Raw genomic sequence first — 21,674 nt, 5'->3', positions numbered from 1 at the left:
GCCGAAGAATATGATCGTGGTCGTCGTGCGGGTTTTGTAGTTTTGTGTTTCAAACTTGAAGCGTTCAATTATGTTGACTTTGAAGCTAATCGAACAATAGATTTGTCGGTGTGAACAAGAAGCCCATTCTTTTTTGAACAACTTCTAATTTTTTTTCCGAACAACACAAGAACCCCATTCTTTTTATGAAAAGGCGGTTCTCCATTTTTTTAGAAGGAAAAAGCGATTCTCCATTGAGAGCAAGGTTTTCCTTATCAATAGAAAAAAATATCGGAGGTCACTAATAAACAGAAATATCGGATATATCGGAATTCTATCAGTGATAGACTTTTTTCGGACAAAATTTAGAAAAAAACACTAGATTTGTGTAGAATTAAACATAGATCCTTTCCAAACGAAAGAACATGAAAAACTAGACATAAATGATTTAGAAAATAAGAGAAAGTCACCCTTTGATAGCACATATTCAATAACACCTATTGGATTGCCAACCATATAGGCTCATGGCATTCTACATTAAGTTAAGTGGTGAAACAACAAATAAAGTCCAAAATATTTCAACCAACAGTCCCAAATGCTACTGGTTAGAATGAAATTGTTGCAACTACAGTCCATAGCAAGCTTGATCCACAGTCCCAAATATTACAAAGTTCGAATGAAACTTGAACACACACACAACAATTCATAGTCCCAAATACTACAGTCCACAGACCCAACTTTGGACACCAAAGTAGTATGTAGTCCAAAATATTACAAGCACAATATAGCCACATATGGCTCAAAATTCTGATCTCCAGATCAGTTCATAGTCCGTGGCCCCTAGGATGCTCATATCACTGCAAAAATTGCATATATGCTCAAAATTTGGTCACTAAATTCCAATTCAATTAATTCATATGATGGCAAGAAATCCATCTAACCTTTGCACCTGGGTAGAAGCAAGAGACTTTCCTCAACCTTTTTGATCTTGGACGAACAGAGGCATCATGTGTATTTTCAGTACCTATAAAGATGTACATAACATAAGCATCCTAGCTCAACTATCAACACAAGATTGGGCTGTCAAATATTATTCAGAATTACTACAGCATTCAGATCAATATTATTCAAGATGAAATGCATATATATATATATATATATATATATATATATAGTGTGTGTGTGTCTGAAAGTATATGCTGTGCAAGTAAAATAAAAAGTTAGTCAAAGCTCATTTGTACCACCACCATTATTTGGATCTCCAACAGGTTCTTCATCACCACAAGCCCGTCCAATGTCACCATCATCATCGTGACCTTCGACAAAAATAACATTTTGATCGAATATATGTGGCCTTGACAAACTTAATACAAAGAATGTGGAGAATACAATCAAAACTAAAAACTCACCATTATCACCTCCATCATCAGAGCTGCTGTCCCCTAACTCGACATACGTAGGGCGACCTTGCGCAGAATCTGATTCAACATCATCTGCAAAATCTTCTTCCTCTTCTTCCTCAAATGCTAACCTTCTTTTCTTACCACATTTTTTTTGGGAAAAGTAACATTCTTAAATGCAGCCACCTCTGCTTCGTCCATCCTCAACTCTTCTACAATAAATGCACTAGGATTGGGTGGTTCAAGGTCAAGATCACTATCAACATATTCGTCAAGAGTTGGTACAGACTCACTCCTAGAGTTGCACAACCAATCCTTGATCGGGTTGTCTTCATCATACATTGTGACATCCCGGAAAATTCACCGAAATAAATTACTCGCTAAAAATAATTTTTAAAATCTTTTCCATCGTTGAGTTCAAATCGTTCTAAATCTTTTTCTGTCCAAACTCCCAATGTCCCGAAATCTTTCCCGGCGATCCGCCGTTCCGACACCCGTACCAATCCCCATCCCATCTCTCTGATTCCTTTCCCAGTTTTACGTGTGCGTCACTTCCCGCCGAAGCCGCGCAGCGCGCGCGTGGCCGACCGCCGCCGCGAATCGCGCCGGCAGCTCTCTCTTTCCCTCTCTCTCTCTTCTTTTCTTTTTTTCCTTTTTCCTTTTTCTCTTTTCTTTTTCTCCTCCTTCCCTTTCTTCCTTTTCCCTCCTCCTCCTTTCTCCCCCTCGCGCGGCACGAGCAGAGCAGCTCGGCGCTGGCCGTCGCCCCCACCAGCGGCCCCCTCCTACCTACCCTCCCTGTGCAGCCGTGCCCCCTTGCCCGCCTCGACGCGCGCGCGCGCCCAAGCAGCAGCAGCGGAGCTTGCACGGAGCCGAGCTCTTGTGCAGCACGCTGCCGTGCGGCGCCTGGCCGTTGGCCTCCGCCCCTCCACTTGCGCCGCCCCATCCCCACTTGCTGTCCTTCCCTGCACGCCCCATCGCCTCGCTGTCGCGTCCGCGCCGCTCTGCGACGCCGAAGCCGCCCCCACGCCATTAATGGCCGCGTAGAGCTGCCGGCCGCCGGCCACCGCTCCCCGCCCCTCCCCTGCTTCGCTTGGCCTATAAATAGGCCTCCGCGCAGCTCTCCACCTCCACGAGCTCGCCCCACCACCGCACGCCCCCTCCCGAGCTGCGCAGCGCCGCCGCCACAGCCGCCGCCGCCCGGCGCCGTGGAGCCCCCTCCTCGCTGTGCCCCAGCCCAAGCCGAGGTGGGGAATAGGTCCCCCTCGTTCCCCTCAACCTTTTCTCCCTCCCCAGGCCCGCCGCCGTGCCCGGGAACCCCGGCGCCAGGGGCGCCGGCGAGCTGCCTCCCTCCTCTGTTCCCCTGTGTGAGGAGGAAGAAGATGTCATTTTTGCCAAAAACCCCCTCCCTTCCCTTCTATTCCTTTAAGAACCCCCCCTCTTATGTTCTTTTCCAAATAAACCCGCCATGTTTCCCATATTTAAGAAATAACCCCTCCACTATATAAACATAATTTCAAATAGGTCCCTACTCCTTTCCAGAATGTTCCGAATATTTTTAGAAATTCCAATCAAGTCCCTGCCATCCCAAAAATAATTACAAAGAGGCCCTCTCTTATCTCTTTTAATGAATAAGCCCCTCCACTATATAAAATATTTATGAGTAGGTCCCTGCCTAATTTCTAGAGTAGCCCAAACATTTTCCAAAATTCTATTCAAGTCCTATCACTCCCAAAAATAATTACAAATAGGCCCCCGGATCCTTACTAAGCCCCTAAACCTCTCTACGGCCTATCATTTCATGCGCCAAAAATCCTCCGTTTGCCCCGAAACTTTACCACGCCATTTCTAACATAATTTCGGCCATGCGATTAAGAAATCTCCCAAAAATATTCTTTCTACCATTATTTCTTAAGTTATTCTTGATTCGAGCTCGACGATAAAACCTTTATTTCTTTTTCTTTATTGTGTGTTTGTTTGTGTGCGCCGTAGATCACAAAGTGACTGGGGGAGAATCCGTCGACGAGCAGTACCACGAGCAGGTGGTGTCCGAGGACCAGTACCGCAAGCCCGAACCCAAATGACAGTACTTCGATCGGGACTTCGAGGAAGGCTTTGTGAACGGCAAGTTCAATCTCATCCTTTGATTGCATATTTCGACCCAGTTTTATAAACACAACCTATTGGCCTGTTTTATAAAATTGCATATATTTTTACTGCTGAAACATAGTTGGATAGCCACCCCTTGATTTGTTACAACCATTCCTTGACCACCTAGATTAACATCTATATATGATTTATTCTTTATGGATGTTAATCGCTGCTAAAGCACCGCTTAGGACCCGGTACTCGTTTTATTACACTAAAAAATGGTTACAACATGCTTTATAAAAGGGAAAATGCATGAGTATTGAGAAAAGAGAAATTGGATTATAAAGAATAAAATGTTAAGATGGGATGGATGAATGGCATTCCCTGTGTGGATTGTCATATGTTGGAGGCTCGTACCGATGTGGTTGAGCAAGAAGGTTGGGAGATACCCATTTTGTCACAATTAAGGACCGAGTTGATGTGTCATCTTACCTAACTCAACTATCGTGCAAACCACTCGACCGTTGTGTGTGGCAACGGCTTAGCATAAACCCCACTAGTTAGTCTGATAGCCATCAGGAGAGCTGAGAGCAACGGGTGATCAAGGAGAAAGGGATAAGGTCATAGTGACTTATGTCCTGGTTAAACCTCAGTGATAGGTCAATGGCCCCTTGGTGGAGTCCGTGTTGGCTAGTCAGGTCTAGCTAAGGTGGGTAATGGCTTTGTTGGGATTTGCACCGACACTAAGGTGATCGTGCTGTGGTACCCCACTTGTGGGTAAAGTTGTACACCTCTGCAGAGTTAAAACCTATTCGAATAGCCATGCCCACAGTACTGGGCGAGTTACGGTTTGGTCACATAACTAGCTTCTGGGATAGATGGTTCCATGGTGTGAGTTGTTTTTAGAAGGTGTCCGACAGATGTGCCGTGAGCTACTGCGGATGAGGAGTCCGGTAGCATTTAAAACTTGGATCCTTTGTGAAGGATCAACCCCACTGATTACTCGATTACTAAAGAATTGCTTTGGGAAAACTCTTTTCAAAAATAAACCCTTGCATGTGTAAAAGCTAGCCTTACTACAAATAAACCTCAGCATTATCCTTGATTTATCCTGTGCATATCTGTATTATCCCCCCCCTCGTGGGTGGGGTTGGACTTGTTGAGTACTTTTGTACTCACCCGATATATATTTCTATTTTCTTCAGAGGAAGATCCAGACTTCGTTGTTGAAGATGTCGAGTAGAGGTTGCGTCCGCACCCAACTTTGCCTGTGGTGTTGGCCCTCTGCAAGATGCTTCTGCTGGCGTGATACTCTGAGCCCGAGCTGGATCCCATGTGGGTCATGCTTTGGTGTATCACCGTAGCCTTTTTACTTCTTATTATCGTTTGTATCGAGTGTCCGCTTCCTCGTAGGTTGGTACGGTGATATACCATCTGATGTAATAAATGTGTATCAGCCTCCTAGGACTGATATTTGTATCACATTTAAGTCACCTCTTATGAGGGGACGCTTCAGGTGGTATCAGAGCCGTAAGTTGGCCGTAGAACGTGACCCTGGGATCGAAACCCTTTTTCTAAGCCTTTTCACATTAGAACTTTCCTTGCTTAAGCCTTTTTCCCACACAAATACTCACCACTGACTCTTGCCTGTTCTAGATGGCTGACAACATATGGAGTAACGGAATCTGCTTCGCAGAGCCTGGCCTCCCTAAGTTATTGCTACTCAGCCTGGAACGCGTCGGAGTTGTGGACACACAGGAGTACATCTACTGGGAGTACGACTCCAAGGGCACTCTTCGGTGCGACATGATGATCTTCGTGGGAAAAAGCACCCGCTACCCTGACATGGACCCCTGGTTCATCTCCACCACTGGCTTTCGCTTCCCAGATACCTACCGAAAGGCCCCCCCGAAAAGCCCTGCGATGTCTGCGTGTGGTCTACAAGCATCATCTTCAGCAGACTCCTATGGGAATTTTCCCGCCTACTGGAGGAAGAGGACGCTCATGGATTGCCCGGATGAGAGGACTTGAGAGAGAAGAAGAAGACCTAGAAGATACGGTCTCCCACCTGTCCATCTACCTCACCGGCTTGGATGAGCTCTACCGCAAACAGACGGCACAACTGAAGCACCAAATCCATAGGGCAGAAAAGGCAACCCAAGAAATGGAGGAATGTTGGCGCTCCTTAAGTACCCATTTTATCCCTTGTTTATCCTTGATAATGGCATGAATTTAATATCAAAATCACTAACCGTCCTAACCCCGGCCTAATTATTGGTCATTTTCACATTTGCACAAATATTTTGGAGGAACTTTGTTTTTGCAGGTTTTTGGCCTATTTTGGAGCATGAAATGATGAGGCCCGTGATCGAGCACTAACACGGAGAAAGATGAAGGCCAAAGCCCAAAGAAGGACCAAAGCCCATGTTGATTCGAAGCTCATTCATGCACATCCATCCTCCAAGAGAGCCCAAAGGACCAAGCCCACGAAGATGAGATCAAGATACTTCGAGATTAAGCAAAGCAAATGAAGATTTAAGGAAGGATTCCCTATCCTATCCTTTCCTCGTAGATATCTCCAAGATAATGACGTTCAAAGGGGTGCAATCGTGAAGGACATAAACTCTAGAAGATGCGAGGAGTCTACACGCAAAAGATGAGGCCGAGGCGGGCCCGAAAGAGGGTAGGCCGGCTGTCCTAGGCCCATGAGCCGGATGGCCTAGCCCGTTTCCGAGGCTGTTCGGCCTCCACTTTGACCGGTGGCTTCCTCGGCTTATAAATAGCTCGCACCTTATTCAACTCGGGGAATCCATCCACCCAGAACTTGACGAAAACCTAGGGCCAAGACCGGAGGGAGACGACGGCCGCCGCAAGTCTTCGAAGTTGTCTAGGAGATGGCTTAGGCCGCCCCTAGCCGCCATGGCCTCCCAGCGTGGTTGTGCCATGGTGGAGTTCATGAGCTAGTTGGAGTCGTCAATGGTATGTACTCGGTGGTGACGATCCAAACGAATCTATTATGTGAATAATGATAATCATGTCTTCTGAATCTTTTAGCGACCATGTTCTCTCTTTCGATTTCGTTCTTTTCTTTGGGTTTGCTTCATCCTAGATCTATTATCGAGATAGATCGCTTAGCATGATCTTGTAGTCATGGTGGCTAGAGGTTCATGGCGGAACTGTCAAAGGGGGTTCGACTTGCTTCAGGGTGCTTTCGTCCAAAGGGGGGCATCGTGACAGGGCGTTGCTTTAAGTAGATGGGGTATCGAAGGATCGGATTGGAGATTTTGGGTTTAAAGATGCCATTGATTGAGATGCATGATTTATTTGCTCGTTAGCTTGAACTACAACTAGATGACAATAGGCCTAGTCATGTCTTTGGTTTTGCTATGGTTACGCCTATATTCATGGATGAGATCAACCTTTACACAACACTCATATCTATTAAAGGTTACTCTATATGTGCAATTCATGCTTCATATTAGGATAGATCCGTTAGATTAGATGGAAAACCTTGGGTAGTTCTTTGTCGATCCACGGATTGATAAACCTTGGGGGAATACTCTAAGGGAAAAACTACACGATCGCGTGCGCTTGCGGTATATAAATTGGGGTGCTAAGGAGTGTCAACAAGCTTTTCTGGCGCTGTTGCCGGGGATCGGCAACTCGAACCCTAGGGCGATCTATCTAGTTTTTTGGACTAACCCTAATTTTTATTATTGCATATACCCTTGTTTTCTTGTTTGTGTCCTTGAAAGTAGGTGGAAAAAGCTAGACATCAAACTTGGACTTCGAGAAATCCATAATCCACTTCAACAAATTTCAACAATCGGCAACAAGATGATCGAGGAGCCTCGACATGGAATATCGACAACGTCCACATCGACATGACAACAACAACATCAAGATTCGCTCTTTAGTGGTAGGTGCTAACTTTTGTTAGTGGCCCAGCATCCGCTATCAAGTCCCCACTCCCCAAAGAAAAAGATGATAAATAAAGTACGCTGCCGTGTCAATTAATTTTAAAGACTAATGTTTTTGGGAAGAATTGTTTGTTCAAGCAATAGGTATGAAGCATGACCGCGAAGAAAATTGTGCGATCATCATCATCTATGAAGTGTTACTATTGTGATGAGTTTTTCATCCAAGATCAGAGAAGTACCATGAGAAAATAATAGATTGTTTTGAAGCTCCATCAAGTCTTCTTTCCAACGGATCAAGAACCATCAACTTTGGCGATCGGTGTGAAGAGTTATGGTAAAATCTTTCAACGCTGCGTGTTCTGAAATCCCTCTGGACAGATTGCAGCGCCGTAATAAAACAAGCATAACTTCTTTATCCGGAGTCCGATTGGGGCGAATGACCACTTGGAAAGATAATTTGATGCACTTTGCAATGGAGTAGAAGTTTGGTACATGTTCTGCACTAGATGAAGGGGAATTCAAGGAGGACAGATGCAGTAGCAACTGACGAAGAAGGTGATGACGATGTCAAAGGATGATTGGAAGGCTATGTACGCAAAAGATGATGATTTGAAGTTGACCAAAGCTGGAGGCAACAAGATTAGAAGAACCACGACACCACCTATCTTCTGCAGTGGGATGCCCGATATACTTCTAATCGAGTGGTGCTATCAAGGAAGGAAACCATTCGGATCCTCAACACGAAGCACATGAGCATCTTCCAATCCCGACACCTTTGGTAAAGCAAGAACAATGGAGAAGACACATCATTGAAGCCGTGATATTTGCTGGTAATCAATGGTGATGACCTTGAAGCCTAGGGACGCACGACACTACGCTCCAAAGACCACATGATCGAGATCATTGACATCTGCGGATGAATTCACAAGAAGATATTGTTCTCATCAATGTCCAGCTCGACCTCAGAAGCAAATAGCAGCATATTTTTGGATATTCAAAAGCTCCATGAAGTTCCCGTTCCAAAGAATCAAGAACCAAGTCAATCAGAGATTCCTACAAGCGGTTATGGCCAAAACATTGAAGGGTGCGCACTCTGAAAATTTCTGGATAGCACGCAGCGCCAAAAGTGAAACGGGCAGAACTCCCTCGTTTGGACTCGGTTTAAGATGAATGATCACTCGTTGGAAAGGTAATTTCATAAGCATTTCAATATATCTATATTTTGGTATATATTCTGTTGAGTATACAGGAGAGATTCCATGAAGAAGAGGCAGGGGCAACGCGATGAGAACAAGATAGAGAAGATGACGATGACAACAATGAAGGGGAGCTTGGGCAATGCTTTTATCAAACGTACATGATAAAATTCAGAGGCTTGGAGCAGAGGAAGAACCCCAATGACATTGGCAAATGAAGGCACAAGCGGTCGACCTTCGATAAACGAAGATGTTGCAAACAAACCACGACGGATTACAAGAGCGCAACATTCAACACATGGAGACGTGAGAAGCAAACCACGACGGACCACGAAGAGTGCATCAAGATGACATCTCGCACAAAGCACCACGACTCCAATGAGTATGAAAAAGCTCCGAGGCCAAGGTATACATTGAATTCTCAAGCTTCTATATGTTTTGTTGATAATCTTTAAAAATCTCATGCTCGAACCGATAGTCGGAATGAAAGTTTAAATTCTATGCCTTGTTCTTTTCATGATGATAGGCTAGAGTTTCTTGAGAATGTTGATTTCATGATTAAAGAACCTCTGCCTAATAATGAGCTCCGCACTATGTAAGAAACGCTTGCTGCATTTAATTACACCATGCCTTGTTGATGAAATTTAATTAAGGATGTGATTATGTTGCATATGTTTACAAATAATTGCAAATCTCGATCTTGCTTTGCGCTTGGTAAAGCTCATGACCCTAAAAGAGCACATGTTGGGAGAAGCCCCGAATTTCACTAACCATGCAGGACATGAAACTCAAATGATGAGGAGGGAAACCGTGCCCAAAATTTTGAACACCATCATCAACATCTTCAAGTTTCAAGAACGGACGTCGCTAAGCCTCATCAATTTTGTGCACAAGCCCAGAGATTTACAATGCAAGAAAGTTGAATATTCAAGATCTCCATCAAGTCCTCGATTCAACGCATCCATGATCGATACAATTGAAGACCCACGGGAGGAGCTATGTCTCAAACATCGGAGATGCACGTGCTGAAATCAGCACGGGGCAGATTGCAGTGACGGGGGAAAATGGGCATAACTCCCTCAATTGGAATGCGTTTTGGGCAAATGAAGACTTGTTGGAAAGAAGATTTCGTGCACCTTGCATTGGATCGATTGGTTGGTGCAACTCCCAATCTGGATAGAGAGGAAAATCCGTGAAAAGAAAGGTAGCGACGAAGGACAACAAAGAAGGAGGTGACGATGATGTGAGAGACGATTGGACAAATTTTCCATTAAGCGTGCTTGATCATGTCCAACATGGGAAGTGGAATAAGAGCTGCATGGAACACCTTCACCTCTTGCATGAAGGACCATGGCTTCGCATCAATTTGAAGGTAAGAAAGTCGAGCTCTATGACCTTAAATGAAGCGCTTTGCGGGAGGCAACCCGATCTTTTATTTTATATATATTAATATGACCGTCTACATTGCACTCTTTAATTGGAATATCAAGTAACATTGTACCATTGCTCTAACAAAAACCATAACTTCATGTTGTTCATTCTAAATGTTATTGAGGGAGCACTTTGTTATTTGATCATGGGAAACTTGTAGACCTTTTTGTGTGCCTATTAGTGTTTAGAGTCTTTTTATTTGTGTCCTTTTAGAGGGAAATATGAAGTGTTGCACCACCCTTTGATTCTAAACTTGTGACTAGTTAACTTAGGCTAACTTTTTGTTTTGTTTTAGACCACCTCATCATGTCATATCATTTTGTTCACCCACCCCGTGTTGCATTGCATACCATGTTGTTCGTCTCACCCTTGCATTGCATTGCACATTGCATTAAAAAAACTTTTTCTAAAAACATTGACTAGCCTCGCTTTTGAGATCCTAAAACCCTTAGGAAAACCACTCATAGAGCAATCCTAAAAACAATAGGTTATGTTTTTCTTTCAAAAAAAATCTAACTTTTGTTTCTCTCTAGTTTTTTAAAAACCACCTTAGATAGAATTTCTATACCCAACACTCTATCTTCAAAATTTTTGTTTTAAACCAAAAAAATATAGGAAACCCATAAACCTACTTCTAAAACCTTGTTAGCTCGGTTGCTTGGTCCTTTTCGATAAATAACATTTTCATTGACAAAAGGCTCACTTCTTATGAAGTGTCGCGAAGGCTTTTTGTCACTCTTAGCAATTGTTTTTGAATAAGCTAGTTGCGGAACAACATCGAAAGGTCCTTTCAACCCTGCTAACACTTGTTTTTGCAAACTTTACATTTGCACTTTGCATCCATTCCATTGTTCATGCCACAAGTTGAGTCTAGGGATGCTTGGTTTGTTGGCATTTGTCTCTACTCCCGACCGTCACCCCGGGGGTAGTGTGTGCACTTGATTGTTTTGCAGGCATGACAAAGCATTCCCATGAATTCGTGATCAAAGAAGAAATTAAATTCGTCAACACCTCCAAAGTTCGAGAGCAAGCCCTGCTGTTTTCATCAAATTTTGCACATGGACAGAGACGTACAAGGAAGAAAAAGTTGATATTCAGAAGCTCTATGAAATTTCCGTTCCAATGCATCCAAGATCAATGAATTTGAAGACCCGTACAAGGAGATATGGCAAGAACATTGAACGTTGCGCGTTCTGAAATTCGTCGGGACAGATTGCAGCGCTGGGACGAAATGGACATAACTCTCTTGTTCGGAATCAATTTTCGGCTAATGAGGACTTGTTGGAAAGGAAAATTCATGCACTTCGCAATGGAGTAATGTTTCAGTACATGTTCTGCTCTGGAAATTGAAAGAAAAATTCATGAAGATGAGGCAACAATGGGACAATGAGGAATTGAAGGAGGCGACGATGACGTGAAGCAATGATTGGGACCATGACTTTGTACAAGAAGAAGTTGAAGGAAAATTGAGACAACAAAGGTGAAGATACATTGAAGATGATATTCATACACATGAGGGAAGGACTTCAAGAATTGCAAGATGGTCCATCTTCACCTTGCACGCCTAGCATCATGCTAAGCATGGGGGAGGATTTCGTGGACAAGGAAGAAAGATCTCGTGGAGTAAGATAATCACGGTTGCCACAAGATGCTCATGATTCTTCTTCCATGCTTAGCACAATGCTTAAGTATGGGGGAGGCCGTGCTACACTTCATTACGAGTATCGAGAAGGACGGTAATTCTTTCTCAACTCTATCTTTTTCTAAATGCTTGTACATATATGCCTTCAACCATAGATGCAACCTTTGTATATCTCTCCCTATAATAGCATGGCTACTAGGAGTACAACCTAGATTTGTTTTTGTTTCAATGAATGATAACCACCATCACTTCGTGCTCACCACATTGACACATTTTGGCAATGCCTTACGCTTATGGAAAAATGATAAAAGTTGCTGCTTTGTTTTACCTACGCTATGTTGTATATGACTTGACCATTTGCTCTCAATTAAATAGAATTAAAATGATTAAATACCGGCTCTTTTATTTGTGGAGGTTAAATGACTAAATTCTAGACCCACATATTCTATGTTGCTCTTTGATTTAAGTCTACCGATGACTTTACACCTTGTGTTGTTTAATTTGAAAACTTAATTCCTATGCTATCTACATTTGTGAATCTCTTGCAAAGTTCCACCTACCAAAGCCTATACATACATATTCTTTCATGATGAAACCTTTAGATTGCAAACTTGTATTTTAATGAGTTGGATTAAGATTGATTTCTTTGGTATGAGACTAAGAAGCCGGTCATTCCGTTTTTTTTTGTGTAACCTTCTTTCTGCTAGCCTATTTATCCATGTATTGTGAGTTTCTACTTCGGGAATTTTGCAAACCTCGCTGGATATCCACCCTAAACCAAAAATATCTTTTTGTGATTACCTCCTTGACCACAACCCAATTTGAGTATGGATTATCATTTCGACGGAATCAAAAGAATCAAGGGCACCATATAAAGAGTAGTTTTGGGAGACAAGGCTCCCCGGAGATTCAAGAGGTTCTACGAAGAAGGTGAATTTGAGATACTTACCCTAGCTAGTTGGTTCTCCCACTATTCATACTCGAGGACGAGCATTCGTTCAAGCATGAGGGGATGGCTGGGTAAGTATTCTATGTTATCAAAAGTTCTAAGGAGCAAAAAGAAAGAAAAATAGAAAAATAGAAAAATGAAAAAAAGAGGAGAAAAGAAAAATTAAAGAAAAAAGAGAAGAATAAAATGATCCTTAGTTCTTTTTGGCTTCATTAATTTTCCAAGTTACTTTGAAGAATTATTCCATACTCAAATCTTCCAACCATGTGCAATCCGATAACGAGAACTTCATTTGTGTCTCGGGATCATCCATTTGCCACTTGCACATGCCCACCTATCAAAATGTGTGTGTTTCATCTTTCTCCCTCTCCAACATTATTTTCCAATGGCCTTTTTGACAAGTCTCAGTAAATCCAATAGATCTCTCTCTTAGTTTGACAATATTTCAGATATAATGTTTTGCTAGGATTGTTTTTACCTACCTTTGCCACCCACCTTTGCCGGATCCAGCAATCCCTTGGAGGCAGATGACTGGCTTCGTGTGATAGAAAGGAAGCTCGAGCCATTCGAATGCCAAGACCGCGACAAAGTTCTTCTGGCAGCTCACCAACTCACAGGAACTGCCTTAACTTGGTGGGAGAATTACTGTGCCCCTGCTGAAGATGCCACCACCATCACTTGGAGCGAATTTGTGAAAGAGTTCCGTCTCTACCATATCCCTGCAGCCACCATGAAGCGCAAGGCAGATGAATTTCGCGCACTGCAGCAAGGAAGCATGTCTGTGGAAGAATACACCTACCAGTTCATGGAACTTGCCCGCTATGCACCAGAGGAAGTGGACAAGGATGAAAAGAAGCAGGACATTTTCAAGAAGGGATTAAGCCCAGAACTCCGGACCCTGCTTACCCCTCAGATATACCCAGACTTCAATACTCTGATGAACATGGCCATTCTCACAGAAGGGCCAAAGCTGAAGAAATGAAAGAAAGCAAGCATAAGTTCCTGGAAAGTAAGGCCCGCCAGCAGAACCGCTTCCAGAGACCAAGAAGCTCTAGCTATACTGCACCAGGATCAGGCCCTAATGCAGTATAGGACCTAGTCCCAAGTGACAGGCCCCCAGGCCCCTAACACACAGTTCAGGAATCAGAACACCATGAGAGCCCCGCAGAACAATGCTAGCCAAGTCACCACTAACAACAACAATGCTAGAGCCTGTTTCAACTGCCATGAGACATGGCATTACATTGCCAACTGCCCATATGCCAGAAACAAGCCTGTTGTATCAGCATTCTCCAACTCGGTGAATGGGCCTAGGCCACCTGTATTCGGAGCCAACCGTGTCCCCATCGGCAGCAACAACAAGGGTAACAACAACAGCCAGCAGCCTTATGGACGAGCCCGCGTCAACCACATCAACGCGCAGGAGCCTCAGGTTGCACAAGGAGTGGTACTTGGTAAGTTGCTAGTCAGCTCAACTTTGGCAACAATATTATTTGATTCTGGAGCATCACACTCATTTATATCATCAAGCTTTGTGGATAAACATAAAATAACTACAGTACTTCTAAAAACACCCCTATTAACTCGAACGCCCGGAGGTGACATCAAATGCCAACTGGGTTGTTTACGGGTAAGGATCAATTTAAGTGGGGTAGAATTTCTAGCCGATCTAGTAGTACTTAAGTCTAAAAGAATAGATGTGATCCTTGGAATGGACTGGTTGAGCCTACACAATGGTCTCATAGGTTGTACTAACAAGGTAGTACACCTAACCAACTCAGATGGGATACAAGTAACCTACCATACTCAGGGAAGTGGACTAGACCCAATGGTTTTCAGTATGGATGGGGAATCCCTAGAAGGAGTTCCAGTTGTGAACGAGTACCCTGATGTTTTTCCGGAAGAACTCCCTGGAATGCCACCAGACAGAGATATAGAGTTTGTCATAGAACTTATCCCCGGAACCTCTCCTATTGCCAAGAGACCCTATAAGATGGCAGCATCAAAACTAGCAGAGCTGAAGAAACAACTAGAAGAGTTACAACGAAGTGGTTTTATCAGGCCTAGTTCATCCCCATGAGGAGCCACAGTCCTATTTATCAAGAAAAAAGATGGGAGTATGAGGTTATGTGTAGATTACCGTGCACTGAATGAGGTTACCATCAAGAATAAGTACCCCCTCCCCAGAATTGATGATCTCTTCGATCAGCTAAAAGGTGCCAAGTACTTCTCCAAGATTGATCTGAGATCAGGATATCACCAGCTCAAGATTAAGGAATGTGACATCTCAAAGACAGCCTTTGTCACCCGTTATGGGCAGTTTGAGTTTACTGTGATGTCATTTGGACTCACTAATGCACCTGCTTATTTCATGAACCTCATGAACAAGGTATTTATGGACGAGTTGGATAAGTTTGTTGTAGTCTTTATTGACGACATACTCATTTACTCCAAAAGTGCTGAAGAGCATGAGCAACACCTTAGAGTGGTCCTGGAAAAGCTAAGAGCACATAAGCTATATGCCCAGTTCAGCAAGTGTGAATTTTGGCTCGAGAAAGTAGCCTTTCTTGGTCATATTCTGACCGCAGAAGGAGTAGCAGTCGACCCCGAGAAAGTAGAAGCAGTTTCCAATTAGCAGCAGCCAACCAATGTTAGTGAAATCAGAAGCTTTCTTGGTTTAGCTGGGTATTATCGGAGATTTATTGAAGGATTCTCCAAAATCGCCCGGCCCATGACGGAGCTGCTTAAGAAGGAAAAGAAGTTTGTTTGGACAGAGTCTTGCGAAAGGAGTTTCCAAGAATTGAAGAAAAGGTTGACGACCGCCCCAGTGCTGACCCTACCGGATATCCATCGGGACTTCGTCGTCTATTGTGATGCATCCCGACAAGATTTAGGATGTGTTCTTATGCAAGATGGGAAAGTAGTTGCATATGCTTCCCGCCAACTCAGGCCTCATGAGCATAATTACCCAATACATGATTTGGAATTTACAGCCATAGTACATGCCCTCAAAATCTGGAGACATTATCTGATCGGGAGAAAGTGTGAGATTTACACTGACCATAAGAGTCTGAAGTACATTTTCACCCAACCAGATTTGAATTTAAGGCAGAGAAGGTGGCTGGAATTGGTTAAGGATTATAACCTGGAAATCCATTACCACCCCGGCAAAGCTAATGTGGTAGCTGATGCCTTAAGCCGGAAACCTCGCAAGCAACTTAGTCCCAAGAATGCCCATTTATAAGAAGAGATGGCACGATTAAATGTGCACATCATTCCTCAAGGATCTCACCGCAAGTTGAGTATTCAGCCTACCTTAGAAGGATCTCACCAGCTCTCATAAAGGAGGCAGAAGACCGTGTGGCTGAGATTAAAGAGAAGCTAAAAGCAGCTCAATCACGGCAGAAGAGTTATGCAGACAAGAGAAGAAGAGAATTATGTTTTGAGGTTGGAGATTTTGTATACCTTAAGGTCTCTCCGATTCGAGGAACTCGAAGGTTTCAAGTCCAAGGAAAATTAGCCCCTCGGTATATTGGACCATACCAAGTAGTGAAAAGAGTTGGAGCAATAGCATACCGTATTCAATTGCCTGAAGAAATATTAGATATACATCCAGTATTTCATGTGTCTCAGTTCAAAAAGTGCTTGAGGGTACCCGAACAAGAAGTAGTACCAGTGGAAACAATTGACCTGCAAAAGAATCTTCGATATCAAGAAGTACCTGTCAAAATTCTGGATACTATCAGAAAAAGAACAAGGAACTCAGAAGTACGAATTTGCAGAGTGCAATGGAGCAGACACAGAGTAGGAGAAGCTACGTGGGAACGCGAAGATGCGTTAAAGAAAGAATATCCCCATCTGTTCAGAACTCAGTCGAATCTTTTCCATCGTTGAGTTCAAATCGTTCTAAATCTTTTTCTGTCCAAACTCCCGATGTCCCGAAATCTTTCCCGGCAATCTGCCGTTCCGACACCCGTACCAATCCCCATCCCATCTCTCTGTTTCCTTTCCCCGTTTTACGTGTGCATCGCTTCCTGCCGAAGCCGCACACGCGCGCGCGTGGCCGACCGCCGCCGCGAATCGCGCCGGCAGCTCTCTCTTTCGCTCTCTCTTTTCTTTTCTTTTTTTCCTTTTTCCTTTTTGTCTTTTCTTTTTCTCCTCCTTCCCTTTCTTCCTTCTCCCTCCTCCTCCTTTCTACCCCTCGCGCGGCACGAGCAGAGCAGCTCGGCGCCGGCCGTCGCCCCTACCAGCGGGCCCCTCCTGCCTACCCTCCCTGTGCAGCCGTGCCCCTTGCCCGCCTCGACGCACGCGCGCCCAAGCAGCAGCAGCGGAGCTCGCACGGAGCCGAGCTCTCGTGCAGCACGCCGCCGCGCGGCGCCTCGCCGTTGGCCGCCCCTCCACTTGCGCCGCGCCTCCCCACTTGCTATCCTTCCCTGCACGCCCCATCGCCCGACCGTCGCCTCGCCGTCAAGTCCGCGCCGCTCCGCGACGCTGAAGCCGCCCCCACGCCATTAATGGCCGCGTAGAGCTGCCGGCCGCCGACCATCGCTCCCCGCCTCTCCCCTGCCTCGCTTGGCCTATAAATAGGCCTCCGCGCAGCTCTCCACCTCCACGAGCTCGCCCCACCACCGCACGCCCCCTCCCGAGCCGCACAGCGCCGCCGCCACAGCCGCCGCCGCCGCCCGCCGACGTGGAGCCCCCTCCTCGCTGTGCCCCAGCCCAAGCCGAGGTGGGGAATAGGTCCCCCTCGTTCCCCTCTCCCTTTTCCCCCTCCCCACGCCCGCCGCCGTGCCCGGGAACCCCGGCGCCAGGGGCGCCGGCGAGCTCCCCCCCCCTCCTCTGTTCCCCTGTGTGAGGAGGAAGAAGATGGCATTTTTGCCAAAAACCCCCTCCCTTCCCTTCTATTCCTTTAAGAACCCCCCCCCCCTCTTATGTTCTTTTCCTAATAAACCCGCCATGTTTCCCCTATTTAAGAAATAACCCCTCCACTATATAAACATAATTTCAAATAGGTCCCTACTCCTTTCCAGAATGTTTCGGATATTTTTAGAAATTCCAATCAAGTCCCTGCCATCCCAAAAATAATTACAAAGAGGCCCTCTCTTATCTCTTTTAATGAATAAGCCCCTCCACTATATAAAATATTTATGAGTAGGTCCCTGCCTAATTTATAGAGTAGCCCAAACATTTTCCAAAATTCTATTCAAGTCCTATCACTCCTAGAAATAATTAAAATAGGCCCCAGGATCCTTACTAAGCCCCTAAACCTCTCTATGGCCTATCATTTCATGCACCAAAAATCCTCTGTTTGCCCCGAAACTTTACCACACTATTTCTAACATAATTTCAACCATGCCATTAAGAAATATCCCAAAAATACTCTTTCTACCATTGTTTCTTAAGTTATTCCTGATTCGAGCTCGACGATAAAACCTTTATTTCTTTTTCTTTATTGTGTGTTTGTTTGTGTGCGCCGTAGATCACGAAGTGACCGAGGGAGAACCCATCGACGAGCAGTACCACGAGCAGGTGTCCGAGGACCAGTACCGCGAGCCCGAACCCGAAGGACAGTACTTCGATCGGGACTTCCCGGAAGGCTTTGTGAACGGCAAGTACAATCTCATCCTTTGATTGCATATTTCGACCCAGTTTTATAAACACAACCTATTGGCCTATTTTATAAAAGGGTCAGTTGGATCCATGCCACTCCAATTTCTTGAAATTGGATCTCATGAATGGCATGATTTTCAACATGACACCCAATTTCACGGAGTTGTGGTGGCATGAATCGAATTTTCCCTTTATAAAATTGCATATATTTTTACTACTGAAACATGGTTGGATAGCCACCCCTTGATTTGTTATAACCATTCCTTGACCACCTAGATTAACGTCTATATATGATTTATTCTTTATGGATGTTAATCGCTGCTAAAGCGCTGCTTAGGACCCGGTACTCATTTTATTACACTAAAAAATGGTTACAACATGCTTTATAAAAGGGAAAATGCATGAGTATTGAGAAAAGGGAAATTGGGTTATAAAGAATAAGATGTTAAGATGGGATGGATGAATGGCATTCCCTGTGTGGATTGTTATATGTTGGAGGCTCGTACTGATGTGGTTGAGCAAGAAGGTTGGGAGATATCCATCTTGTCGCAATTAAGGACCGAGTTGATGTGTCATCTTGCCTAACTCAACTATCGTACAAACTACTCGACCGTTGTCTGTGGCAACGGCTTAGCATAAACCCTACTAGTTTGTCTGATAGCCATCAGGAGAGTTGAGAGCAACGGGTGATCAAGGAGAAGGGATAAGGTCATAGTGACTTATGCTCCATTTAAACCTCAGTGATAGGTCAATGGCCCCTTAGTGGAGTCCGTGTTGGCTAGTCAGGTCTAGCTAAGGTGGGTAATGGCTTTGTTGGGATCTACACCGACACTAAGGTGATCGTGCTGTGGTACCCCACTTATGGGTAAAGTTATACACCTCTACAGAGTTAAAACCTATTCGAATAGCCGTGCCCACGGTACTGGGTGAGTTACGGTTTGGTCACATAACTAGCTTCTGGGATGGATGGTTCCATGGTGTGAGTTGTTTTTGGAAGGTGTCCGGCAGATGTGTCGTGAGCTACTACGGATGAAGAGTCTGGTAGCATTTAAAACTTGGATCCTTTGTGAAGGATCAACCCCACTGATTACTCGGTTACTAAAGAATTACTTTGGGAAAACTCTTTTCAAAAATAAACCCTTGCATGTGTAAAAGCTAGCCTTACTGCAAATAAACCTCAGCATTATCCTTGATTTATCCTGTGCATATCTGTGTTACCCCCCCCCCCCCCGTGGGTGGGGTTGGACTTGTTGAGTACTTTTGTACTCACCCGATATATATTTGTGGTTTTCTTCAGAGGAAGATCCGGACTTCGTTGTTGAAGACGTCGAGTAGAGGCTGCGTCCGCACCCAACTTTGCCTGTGGTGTTGGCCCTCTGCAAGATGCTTCTGCTGGCGCGATACTCTGAGCCCGAGCTGGATCCCATGTGGGTCGTGCTTTGGTGTATCACCGTAGCCTTTTTACTTCTTATTATCGTTTGTATCGAGTGTCCGCCTCCTCGGAGATTTGTACGGTGATGTACCATCTGATGTAATAAATGTGTATCAGCCTCCTGGGACTGATATTTGTATCACATTTAAGTCACCTCTTATGAGGGGACGCTTCATACATAGCACAATCCATCAAGATGCTACAAGGATCAGAATCTGATTCAAGATGGCATTGCATGTCTTGAAGGCTTTGCATTTCGTCTTGAAATAGTTGGATGCGCAACTTCAAATTATAGTGCACATAAACTAATTTATGGAGCTTGTCATAACTTAAACGATTTCTCAATTTGGTATGAACCAAGGCAAAGGTGCTCCAATTTCTTTCACAGCCGCTAGAAGACATACATTGTGAAACAATACGCTTTGCAAAGTATTGCAGGTTCGGGTAGTCCCCGCCATATTGATCCCACCAATCAGCTAGAAAAATGTAAAAAATATTGCTTAATAAAGGTACTGCAGATCTAATTCATTTTAATACTAATAACATGGAAGGAAAGTATTGCTTAATAAAGGTTCAGATAAGAATAAACTACTAATATGCCTAAGTTCTAAACAAAAGAATGACATATAAACTGAGAATGTAATTGAGATCTAAGTCAATTTGGGAATGGCAGCAATCTGAAATCACCTGCACTCACATGGCCATTAAGGGCCGACCTTCGAGCCTCTTCTCCTCCAAATAACTTTCCTTGCTTTCTAAAGAGGATATATTGGTCAATTGCAGCGGAAGCCTTTGAAGATGAATGAGCAAGCTTCTTCAGAGCCAATGTTACAGCATGTTTGCATTTTGAACTTTTTGAAAGCTTGGTAGTATAAATTGTTTTTGGGTCCAGTGCAGCAGCTAGAAAAAGAACAGGTTCAACAAGATTAATAAATTGACAATGCATAAAAGAGGCACATGAATATAAGAAGTTTTTATTTCTACCCTTACCTGCAACTATGAGAGTATCATTAAGAAGATAGTGAAGCCTTTTGTTGATTATTTGCTTCCAACTGTCAAGGAGATCTTTATGTCTTCGGTCACTTAAATTGGTACTTATGTCCTTTACAGCACGTGTCATTTTTTCAAGGAATCTAGATACAGTAGCATTTTTCTGCTGATCAGCAAACCGAAGGACAGTATATATTGGCGAGACAGCTTTTAACACCAACTCCATATCACTCCACCAGTTCTTTTGGGACAAACAAGCCTCAGTGTATTCATGGTCCTCTTCACCAGCCCATGCACAATCCTCCCAGTCCTTAGATGCCATCCATAACTTAAATTGATCCTTCCTATCCCAAAAACTCTGAAGAAATAGGTAAACCGTGCCAAACCTAGTGGCGTTCCACCGAATCAGCTCTCCTCCTATCTTCTCTCTCATCATAGCATGCAGCCTGAACAGAAAGCAAGCATAAGAGTCATTACACATCACATTTATATTCAGCATCTAAGTTTCTCAATTATACTAGTCATTACCTATTATGGTTATACAAGAATCTACAAATTTTCTTTGCACTTTCCACTACATGCTCAATAAGAGGAAAACACCCTAGGTCCTTTAACATCAAATTAATTGTGTGAGCAGCACATGGTTGCCAAGTGATGTGAGTATACTCAGCAATGAGCAGCTTGCAAGCTTTCTTGCAGTTGGCACCATTATCTGTGACAATCTGAACAACATTTTGTATCCCAACCTCAACAACAACCACTTCTTTGAGAATCTTATAGATAAAATCTGAATTTTGGGTACAACCAGATGCATCTACAATCTTGTGAAAGAACATGCGTCCATGACAAAAGATCATAAAGTTAATAATAGACATCATAGTAGGGCCTGTACAATCAAGACAAAAGAAAAGGTCAGAACACAACTACAGTTATATTCAACATGTACAGCAAAATGAAGCACAAATTATGCATGTATCTTCCTGTCCATGAATCACACATGATGGTAACTCCATATTCATTCCAGTCTTCCTTGAATT

General features: G+C 44.0%; 1 protein-coding gene across 1 annotated transcript; it reads right to left on the bottom strand.

The window, feature by feature from the left end:
• Positions 1-1,203: 1,203 nt before the first annotated feature.
• LOC120675076 lies at positions 1,204-21,091 on the bottom strand. Its single transcript, XM_039956167.1, has 6 exons — positions 20,638-21,091; positions 20,335-20,547; positions 19,838-20,123; positions 1,566-1,731; positions 1,389-1,518; positions 1,204-1,295 (listed from the first exon to the last, which is right to left on the bottom strand). The coding sequence occupies exons 1-6, from the start codon at positions 21,071-21,073 to the stop codon at positions 1,204-1,206; spliced, it is 1,323 nt and encodes a 440-aa protein (XP_039812101.1). The 5' UTR covers positions 21,074-21,091.
• Positions 21,092-21,674: the final 583 nt, after the last annotated feature.

The sequence above is a fragment of the Panicum virgatum genome, chromosome 5N (genome assembly GCF_016808335.1).
Source record: "Panicum virgatum strain AP13 chromosome 5N, P.virgatum_v5, whole genome shotgun sequence".
NCBI lineage: Eukaryota > Viridiplantae > Streptophyta > Magnoliopsida > Poales > Poaceae > Panicum > Panicum virgatum.
The sequence above is the reverse complement of the archived record's forward strand: the minus strand, read 5'-3'. Positions and strand labels throughout refer to the sequence as shown.

Bases quoted from the DNA above. Each gene is read 5' to 3' on its own strand.
- LOC120675076 (XM_039956167.1), bottom strand. From the start codon at position 21,073: ATGATGAGAGAGAAGATAGGAGGAGAGCTGATTCGGTGGAACGCCACT. The intron at 20,124-20,334 runs GTGATTTCAGAT...ACATTTTTCTAG, and splicing joins TAATGGCCATGTGAGTGCAG to CTGATTGGTGGGATCAATAT. The intron at 1,732-19,837 runs GGATTGTGCTAT...GTGAATTTTCCG, and splicing joins GATCCTTGTAGCATCTTGAT to GGATGTCACAATGTATGATG.